Below are 10,481 nucleotides of genomic sequence, written 5' to 3'. Positions count from 1 at the left end.
TCTGTAATATTAGTTAGTATCTAAGGAGTTTCGTACTCCACGCTGCTGTAATAGTCGAATAGGGTTTTCTGAATACGAGGTTACCATACTACAACTATACTACTAATTATTAAATGCACATTAAAATTAGGAGTTTTTTGTAATTTTTTTAATAATGATAAAGTATTTAAAATTATATGAAATCGTAGTTTATCCTAACAATCTATCTATACTATATATTAAGGGATAGTATCGTTTTGGTGTCTCTTCCTTTTTTGGTATGCCTATGTAATTTATTTTTAAAACTTTTTCACCTAAGTTCTCACTCTCATTATCAGTAATAGTTATATTTTTTCATTTATCTTTTTTTGTCACTATTTTTTGATAAATTTAATGTAATCTATTACTTTATATAGATAGTAAAATGTTATAATAATTTATTTTATGCGCATATAAGATGTCTAAAAAATTACTAGGTACTGTTAAGATTTAAAACATGATTATAGTAACAAAATAAGATTCGTGCTTCAAAGAAGAAACTTGCATTTATCTGCCCAAGGCGACACGGTGGGATAAATGCATTTTTTGGTTTTCAAACATAACCACTTATGCAATTTTGGTCCTGAAACATTTTACGATTGCAATTTTGGTCTTTAAAGTTTAATTTTCTTTTGCAATTTTCATCTTTCTGTTAAATCTTCCGTCAAATTTAACAGTTTTTTTCATGTGTATTGCACGAGCTGCAGAAGAGGAAAAAGTTGGCTGAAAGGGGGGAAAATTAGGGTTCTTATTCTCAAAATTCAACCACTCGTTCTCACACTCTCTTCTCTTCACTCCCCATAGCCGTTGCTCGCCACCCATTCGCTGTCGCTGCTAGTTACCCGTTTGCCGCTGGTCGCGACAGCGCCGTTCGCCAAAAGAAAAAACAAATGTAGATCATGTGAGGATACAAATCATAATTCGGCAACATGCAAAAAGAGGAGATTTGATAACAGGGATACAAGTACTGAATCTGTAGCTACACCTGTGGAGGCAAGCCAAAGTCAGCAACCTTATGCACCACAATTCAGCAGCCAGCCTACTTAAGCATATGCCTCAAATGAGTCTGCACAAAATAGGGCCACTAGATAGAAGCTTCCGGTATAATGTGTTTGTTTATATATTTGTGTATAATCTGTTTGTTTTTTATTTACATACTTTGTTATGTTTCTATATTTAAGATAAGAATGCCCCGAAAAATAAGCAAACAAAGACAACAAGGTCAACTAGGATTGCTTCAGTCAAGGTACATCTTTTAATTACATTGTTTTTGCATGCCTCACTCAAGTTATTAATTCATTCTCTCTTCTAATTTTATTGGTTCAGATCAATCAATTTACATCAAACTTACACACTTTGGTAATTGTAAGAGGTCTATCGAACTTAAATGCCTCTTTCTCAAATACAACAACAGGGAATACTTCAAGGCTTGCTTCTGAATTGCCTCCTAGAGTTGCAAAAAGTACTTCAAGGGTGCCTTCAAACTCATCTAGCGCATCTCAGTCTAGTCAACTAGGATGATAGTTTATCATAAGATTGTGAACTACTTAGTTAATGTTTGACATTGTAGAATGTTGAAGTTAAGATTATGAACTACTTTTTTTATTAGTTAATGTTTGAGATTGTGGAATGTTGAAGTTAAGATTTTGTACTACTCAATTTGAGATCGTGGAATGTTATGTTAAATTATTTTGTTGATGTTCAATTAATTAAGGTTGTATACTTTTTAGTATGAAGTTATTTTTTACGTTACACACGTTGCAGGTATTACCTTATATATAAAACATGTTATTGACAAAGTTTTGTTAATATTACTTAGGAAAATTGTTGTTTATTCTCTTCTGAAATTTGAAAAAGAATAGAAAATATGAGTGTATTGGATTAAAATTTGAAAAACACCCTGTAATGGGAGAAAATTGTCATTTTTTTTTTTTCATTTTAAACGGAATTCCTATTAAATTTAACGGTAGAATTAACGGAAGTATAAAATAAAAAAAAATAAAAATTTAAGGCCCATAATTATAACTTCAAAATTATTTAAAAACTAAAACTGCATAAGCGACTGTGTTTGCAAAATCACAATTAACTCCGATACAACTCCGTCCCCTCCCCGAAAACCCTAAGCTTGTCTCATCAAAACCCTCGTCTATCCTCTCGGTCCATCTCAAGTCCGAATGGCGATGGAGGAAAAACCAGAAGAACAACCCTCACCTTCGAACAACAAACAGCAACCCGTTTTATGCGAAGAGTGCAAAATTAACCCATCAAAGTATAAGTGCCCAGGTTGCTCCCTGCGTACTTGTAGCCTTCCTTGCGTCAATGCCCACAAGCAACGGACCTCCTGCACCGGCAAAAGACCCGTCACCAAATTCATCCCAATTTCCCAATTCGATGATAATCTCATTCTTTCAGGTAGAAATCGAGTTTTAGAAGGCGGCTTCAGTTTCTCCCTCTAATGTTTCAGCACATTTTTTTTTTTTTGGTTGTTTTCTTTTTCTGTTTTGCTTTCCTCTGTTCAAGAATTGGGTTTCTGGAGTTGTTTAGTATACGTAACTTCTCTTATTGGTGTTTCAGGAGTTGATTGAGTGTTAGTTTGATGGAGTGTTGATGGGATTGTTCTTCAAGCTTGTTATTTTCCTGCTTGTCTCCCGTTCTTTGCTTACCAGTAATATACACCTATTCTGCTTTTGATTGTACTCTTTAGTGATAAGTCACATTTTTATGGTGGTAACTATTTTAATTTTGCTCTGGGGAAGCTAGTACTGTTTTCACTATATATATTCTTTCATTGGTAATGTGTTCATTTTCTTAGTGTTGTTAGTATTGCTCTTGTGTTCTTTTCTTTGTTTCAAGTTTTACTGTCTTTTGTTTGATGCCATTTCTCCCTATTCATCTCTTTCTTAATTGACTTAGTTGTAAGCGGATATATGGTTTTGTTGAGAATTAAGAAGTTTATGAATGGATGATGAGAGTTAGTCTCTCAGTAAAAGTAATTTCTTAGGTAGAAGTTCTTGCTTAGATAGCTTGTATCTCTAGAATGCTATTAATCCTTGTTAGCAGTGTCAATTAATGGATGGGATTGTTCTTATTAATTCTTTTTGGGATCAATTGAAGATTACAACATGCTTGAGGACGTGAAGCGCATTGCTGATTCTGCTCAGAGGATGAGAGTTAAGTTATGTGGATATTCTTATTTTAGGCTTCCGTTTCCCCTAAAAATTCTTCGACGTGCTGCTGGAAGTCGCAGGACAAAACTACTATTTCTTTCCAGTGGGATGTCAAAAAGAGAGGCCAATCAGACTTACTACAACAGCAGGTAATTTCCAACCTCATGAGTTCGTTTTTGTGTTTGATGTTAGGCTTACATTGACTAGTCAAGATGAACCGGGCTTTGAGTTTGTGATTTCAATTTGTATGAACTGTTCCTCAATTAAGACTAACAAAAACTCAGTTCTCTTGGCCTTTGTTTCCAGGAAGAAATTTATATCATGGACCATTGAATGGCGGTTTCATTCAACTGATGTTGTGCTGGTCGATCATGGGTGAGGATTTTGGCAAGTAGATTTGCATGGAGAATTGTCTCTGCGTTACATGCTTCTGTATAATTTTGGTTACTCTCTCATATGAGTTCTTTTACTGCAGAGTACACGAGGACACAACTCTTTCCTCCGTGATCGAGAAGCATCTAAAACCTGGTCCATGGAATCACTCATTGAGGCCATTCTGTGACCAGACCCTGGATTCTCTCAAATTTTTCATCCGCAAGTATCCGAAGGTTTTTTGCTTTGACTATCTTTAACTGCGTGTAAATGATCTACATCTTGCTTGTCAACTGGTTCAAGTTTTTGATTTTAGACCTTTGTACTGCACCACCTGCCTCGAAACTGAATGAAGATCTATCTTGCAATAGTCCATGCTGGTGGTCTTTGTTCTCAAAAACACATTGAAGAGAAACGTAAATTTGCATGTATATAGTTTTTCTTATCCAAGTTGGAATGCTAAACGTAGATGCAGCTTCGCCTTTTCCATTTGAATCTTCTTGTTTGATCACTCTAATTCTTTTGTCTCCATGCAGGGGCCAAAATCTCCATTTCAACAACTAAACATAAAGGCACCACTTCGTGAACAGTTAGCAAATATAGTTATTTTGGAGTACCCTGTCATCCATGTCTTTTTACCCTCACACAGCTATGATTTTGATGTAATAAAAGATGTCAGTCCAAGAAAAGTAGACATTAAGGAGCCTGCTCATCATGATTACCCAATTCCAAAAGGTGTGACATTTAGGGAGGAAGAAATTGAAGATGGAGAATCTTCTGATCCCCATGTTTCAGATCTCATGAACGATGCCTGTCAGAAGATGGGAACTCAGGAAGAACCAAAAGAGTTGGTGCAGAGCCCATCCACTGTCAAAGGGGTAAAGCGGGCCCCATCAGTCTCTTGCAGTGATACTCGCCTCATGACAACTGAAGACAATAATATGGGCAGCAAGTCCTGCATTGAGCAATTAGCTGATGTTCCTGATCTGGATTTTGATTTTGATTTTGAGCCAGGTCTAATTGACGTATATCCGGACCTTACTACAGATGCCAATGCTGATGACTTTCTTGATTTTGATGGGTTATTACCAGAGCAAAAGGATCTGGAGGGTGGACTGTTTCTCGTGGAGGAAGAACTCGAGGAAGGAGAGATAGCGGAAGTGGATTATTGATATCCTCGTTGCAGTCCTATCGCGCTAAATGCTGGTACGTCTTTGTCCATAAAAATCATATGGTTTTACATGCATTCTGGCTACTCCAATGAACAAAGCTTGACTTGTGCTGAAATGAAAGATCAGTCCTAGCATTTTGGTTAGCTGCATATGATGATGGCTTGGTGAAAGCCGTGTTCTTCCTCCTGCACCGTTGATTATGGAACCATCAAATTGTCTGCAAGCACTCTTATTTCCTGTCACAAATTCTTACGTCCCAGTCTTTCTAGCATTGTCGGTATTATCTGTTTTCATGTTAAGTGAATAACAATTTTGCAGCAAAAATAGTAAATGTAAGCTTCAATATGTGTATATTCTGGAGTCTGGTTGATTTGTAGAAATTTCACCTTCCAAATCAGGATTTGGCAGGGAAACCCTGGGACAAAGATCAGGATTCTAAGGCCTTTTCCTTTTACCAAAAATTTAAAAAGAATATAATTCTTGAAGTAGCAATATTTGCTTTAATCAGCATGTTTCAATTTCAAGACATTATAATTGGTTTATGCTTATATTTGTATACTGAAAGTATGATTTAGACGGTGTTTGGCTAAGCCTTTTTAAAACATCTTATAAGATATTTTAGGAGCTTATGAGATGATGGATTTTATTTTAAAATTAAGTTCCTAAAGTATTTGGATAAAATAAGATATTAAAGCTTATAAGATGTTAGGGTGCTTGGCATAATGAGGTCTTTCATTGATAAAATGACTAAAATGGGTATAATACCATTGGAATCAAAATAACTTGTTATTTTTTTTTGACTCGTTTTGCTTTAAAAACTTTTAGAACTCTTTTATAAATAGTAACATTAGTTTAATTCCAAATAAAAATTTAATAGACAGTCTTTTTACATTAATAAAAAAAAATTGACAAATTATCTGAACTTTTGAATAAAATAATATATATGTACATTCATACTAATCGAATATTAATATAAATATATAATTGATATTTTCTTTGTTAATATAATGATTATTTCTAGTAGTATAATTTATAATGTTTTGAATTTATACTTTTAATAAATATAATATCAATATAAATTTTATTTTATTTAACTATAATAATTTATTATTAAATAATTTTTTTGAATGTTAGAAAAATTAAATCGTAAAAAATATTTTTTAAATCCTAGAGAAAGAGTGTGTGTGTGTGTGAGAGAGAGAGATGGTTAGGAGAGTGTGTGTGGGTGTGTGTGAGAGAGCGTGGTGAATATATGAATGAGGATATTTTTATCTTATGACATATTAATTTTATATAGCTTATAAGATCTTATAAAACAAATTAGGTGAGTTAATTTTTTTTTAAAGAGCTTAAAAGATTCAAAACATCTTATTTTAAGATCTTATAAGCTCTTTAGAAAAAAATTGTCAAAATTTTGTTGGAGTTTATAATCTCTATAACATCTTTCTTATAAGATGTTTATAAGCTTAGCCAAGCACTCTCTTATTGTTATTTAAATATATGTATATGTTTTACTCAAATACATTTGCATGTACATATACATATACTAAAATCAATACAGTAGATGCGAATACTCAAATTTTGCAAAATAAATACTTATCAAATCTTTTTATGGAATTAATCAGTTCCTAATTCCGTTACCAATTTGTGCTCGCATTATTTGAGCATCAAGTTCGACCTTAAATGCTCAAAGCTCAAGTTGAAGCGTACGTCGGCATCAATTCGTTTCATCAAGTAGTGATGTTGTATGTTGTTTTTATGTGCATATAATAAATAATTTTTTAAACTTTAAGAATTTTATAAATAAAAGTAAAATATGTAAGTTAATATATTGCATTAAAAAAATGAAAGAAATAAAAGAAAATTAATTTATTAATTAATGTTAAATTTGAAAGTTAAATGAGTTAGTTATCTTATTGGTTACAGTGTATTTTTTATTTTATAATTGTTTTTACAATGATGTTATTAGTTGTCGTTTTGGGTAAGGAGGATTTTTCTTAATATTAGTATAGATCAATATTTTAATTACAACGGGGTGAGGAAACTCGGATTTGAAGGTGGGAGGGGGTGATATCGCGACGACAACTCGACCAAAATATTGATGGCCGTCAATGTTTTGAAGCCCACTTAAGCACGCAATTAATTGGTTTCAAGCATCAAGTATAAAATGTTGGTCCTTTAGTGTTCAGAACGAAAAGGGTTCTTATCCTGCAATTTTATTTTACTCTATTTTTTATGTGGGCTCTCTCAAAACTTTAAAAGATGGCGTCAGATCTTATCGGTCAGCCACAATGATCGAACCGCTTCTGTAGGAACTTCTTTGTCTGTTACTTGATGACTTTGAACATCGATTTGTCGTCGCAGTCCCATTAGTACGACATTTGCAAATTTGATAAATTGAAAAAATGTAATTATTTGATTAAAAAATTTTACTTAAAATTAAATAATATTGTTTTTACCTTCAAAACTTTTGGAACCAGAATAACTGGTGCTCCTATGAGATCTGCGATATAGTGGCTCTGGGCTGCGGATAATAGCCTTTGACCGCTGCTTTGATGGCAGTGTGAAAATTTTGATCGGACCTGAAAATAATAATTAAACATTAAATTCAATAAAAAAATTAAATAATTAAATAAATTTTTGTACGTACGTCGCATCCTAGAGGCATTGCACAGGGGGAAGTAGTGGCGTTGGTGGTGTGGTGCATTTCATGGTCAGGGCGGGCCCTGTAAACTTCTGTGTCGCGCCGCAGCTAACTTGAGGATTCTGCAGGAATTTGCGAGACCTGCAACACAGTCTTCGAGGATGGGGAACTGGTAAGCATTCGTTGGCTTAGAACGAGGAGGGCTGGGAGGGCCACGGTCGTGGGCGTGACCACTGTCTCGGGGGAGGCAAAATACCGAGAGTCATGATCTACAATTTAAAAAAAAAATATTAACATTAAATACACATAATTTTATTTAGTTATTGATAAAATGTTATTTTTTTTGTAAAATTCGTAAAATTTGCATTGGAGTCCAAATTTATCCTAGAATTATATTAAACTATATATTTTTGTGAATTGCATAAAATTATGGTAAAAAATTTATTATTGTTGTGAAAGTTTTCATTATTTAAAAATGTATAGTTCCCGTTGTACACATATACAAATCGGTCAAGCAGTTGATACCTATAATTAATTTTTTTTTCTATAACCAATTTATTCAGAAAATATAAAACATACGACATGTATGCATATATTATATTCATACAACATATATACAATCAAATTAATATGACAACATAAAACATATATACAATCTTTTAAAATTACAGATTTAAAAAAATTTCTATAATCTTAAAAAATTCCATATATTTTTTTAAAATTCTAGAAATTAAAAAATATTTCTGAAACTTTAAAAAATTTGGAATTTTTTTAAATAACAGATTTGAAAAAAAAATTCAGTAATTTTAAAAAAATTTCAGTAGCTTTACAAAATTTCCAAAATTTTTTAAATTTTCAGAAATTAAAACAATTCTGAAATTTAAGAAAATTTCTGATTTTTTTTTCCAAAATTACAGAATTTAAAAACAATTTCAGTTATTTAAATATTGGCAAAATTTTTTAAATTTTTCAGAAATTCAGAAAAATTTCAGAAAACCTTAAAAAAATTCTGAAATTTTAATAAAATTCCAGAAATTCAAAAATCTTTCTGAAATTTTAAAAAATTTGGAAATATTTTTTAAAACTACAGATTTAAAAAAAATCAGTAATTTTAAAAATTTCATGAAATGAAAAAAATTCTGAAATTTAAAACAATTTCTGAAATTTTTTAAAAATTACAGAATTTAAAAACAATTTCAGTTATCTTAAAAATTTTGGAAATTTTTTTTAAAATTTTGAGTGGGGTGGGTTGGGCGAGTCAAGGCGAGGCAGGGTGAAACTGTACCAGACCCACCTCATTGTCATCTCTATGATTAACGTCCTCGTTCCAGCTTTCCACTCCCCCCATCTATCAACTCGTTCCACTATAGCCTGCAAATGCAAAGTGTTTGGAGTTATAATTATCTAGAAGGATGTCGAGCTCAAAGAATCCAACTAGTCCTCAAAAATAAAATTTTGGCAAATGAGTTTTTATAGCTAATGCAAAAAGAATACCAGCCATGCTTACAGAAGTGCGACTGTAGTAGGTCTTGTTCGCCCACATCCAAGGGAATCGCTAATATGGCGTTCACATCCTCATGCCTTAATATCTCCTCGTTCCAACTTCCCCCCTCCCCCCATCTATCTACTCGTTCATTGTGCCTTGCAAATGCAAACTGTTTGTGGTTGTAATTACCCAGAAGGAAATAGGCTGCTCTATCCAGATTTTAACAAGCCGACTAGAGTTACTTGTCACCGAGATCTTGCTGCAATCAAGTCCTGCTAGGAGCAACCCACCACTGCTCGAGTCTCATGCAACTCTGATGTTGGGAAGTACCACTATTTCCAAATGGGACTATCAGACTATTTGGGTAGGTAATCATTTGTCAGAGTTGGTTTGCCAACATCGCTTGGTAGCACCCACATTCTTGCTAGCACAAATCTTATCCCAAGCGAGCCAATGAATTTTTCTCACCCCCTTATTATGCCAAAGAAAGTCAGCCATGAGACCCTCTATCTCACGCAAGTAGACAAAGAAACAAGGAAATAGCTCATCACAAACATGGTAGTGGACTATACAACCGACTTGAGCAAAACCACTTTCCCCTCTTGAGATAGATTTTCACACTTCCAACGTTGCAATTTCTCCCACACCCTATCCTTTAGATTTTTTAAAAACAGCCTCTCTGAGCGACCCACGGCAATAGGTAAGCTCAAGTACTTTTCATGCCTATCCACCACCTACACTCCAAGAATATTGGTGAGGTCCATTCTACATGCACAAGGAGTATTATGACTAAAAGTCACCGATCGCTTCTCCAAGTTCACTTTCAACAATGATACCTTCTCCAACATACTCAAAATCTGCCTCACACACTGCATCACCTCGCTTGTGGCTAGGCAAAAGATCAACATATGGCTGTGGCGACTAACAACCACTCCTCAGGGTTCCCCATTGGCTTTCTCCATAGAGATAAGATGACCTAAAGCCTCTACACATAATAAGAAGAGATAAGACGAAAGAGGATCCCCTTGACAGAGACCCACGCTAGGGGTGAGAGCAACCAAATATCTTATTAGATAGCACCATAGAATAAGACGCTGTGGAAACACACATGTGAACAAGAGAAATAAAAGTAGAATGAAAACCTAGCTTAGCTATAACAGTTGCAAGAAAAGTCCACTCCACATAGTCATAGGCTTTGCTGAGATCGAGCTCCAGCGTAGTGTGCCCCACCAAGCCTCCCACTTGTGTGCTAGATAGTGATTAATATTATAAGGAACCAGAACATTATCGGTAATTAGCCTACTAGGATCTAAAGTCGATTGAGGTTCAAAGATAATGGCCATGAGCAACAGTTTCAGCCTATTAGTTAATACCTTATAAGCAATTTTATAAGTGATATTACAAAGATTAATCAGATGAAAATGACTCATAGTCTCGGTTTTAGGACATTTTGGTATCAAGACAACATAGGTATAATTGAATTTAGCATCAAAATTCTGGTGGTTTAAAAACTCAAGCACAAAAGAAGTACCTCCGGACCTACAATATGCCAATACTTTTGGTAGAAGATAGGAGATATACCATTCAGCCCCAGAGATTTATAAGGATACATTTAAGAAATA

The 10,481-nt window shown here is 33.9% G+C and overlaps 1 protein-coding gene across 1 annotated transcript; it reads left to right on the top strand.

The window, feature by feature from the left end:
- Window positions 1–2,069: 2,069 nt before the first annotated feature.
- LOC105173371 (HIT-type Zinc finger family protein) lies at window positions 2,070–5,233 on the top strand. Its single transcript, XM_011095080.3, has 5 exons — window positions 2,070–2,430; window positions 3,133–3,334; window positions 3,492–3,560; window positions 3,661–3,793; window positions 4,094–5,233. Exons 1-5 carry the CDS (start codon window positions 2,193–2,195, stop codon window positions 4,727–4,729), a joined length of 1,278 nt encoding a protein of 425 aa, XP_011093382.1. The 5' UTR covers window positions 2,070–2,192; the 3' UTR covers window positions 4,730–5,233.
- The last annotated feature ends 5,248 nt before the right edge of the window (window positions 5,234–10,481 follow it).

This window comes from Sesamum indicum, linkage group LG11 (assembly GCF_026168435.1).
Source record: "Sesamum indicum cultivar Baizhima isolate 11 linkage group LG11, ASM2616843v1, whole genome shotgun sequence".
Classification (NCBI taxonomy): Eukaryota; Viridiplantae; Streptophyta; class Magnoliopsida; order Lamiales; family Pedaliaceae; genus Sesamum; species Sesamum indicum.
This window is presented reverse-complemented; position numbering and strand designations above follow the sequence as displayed.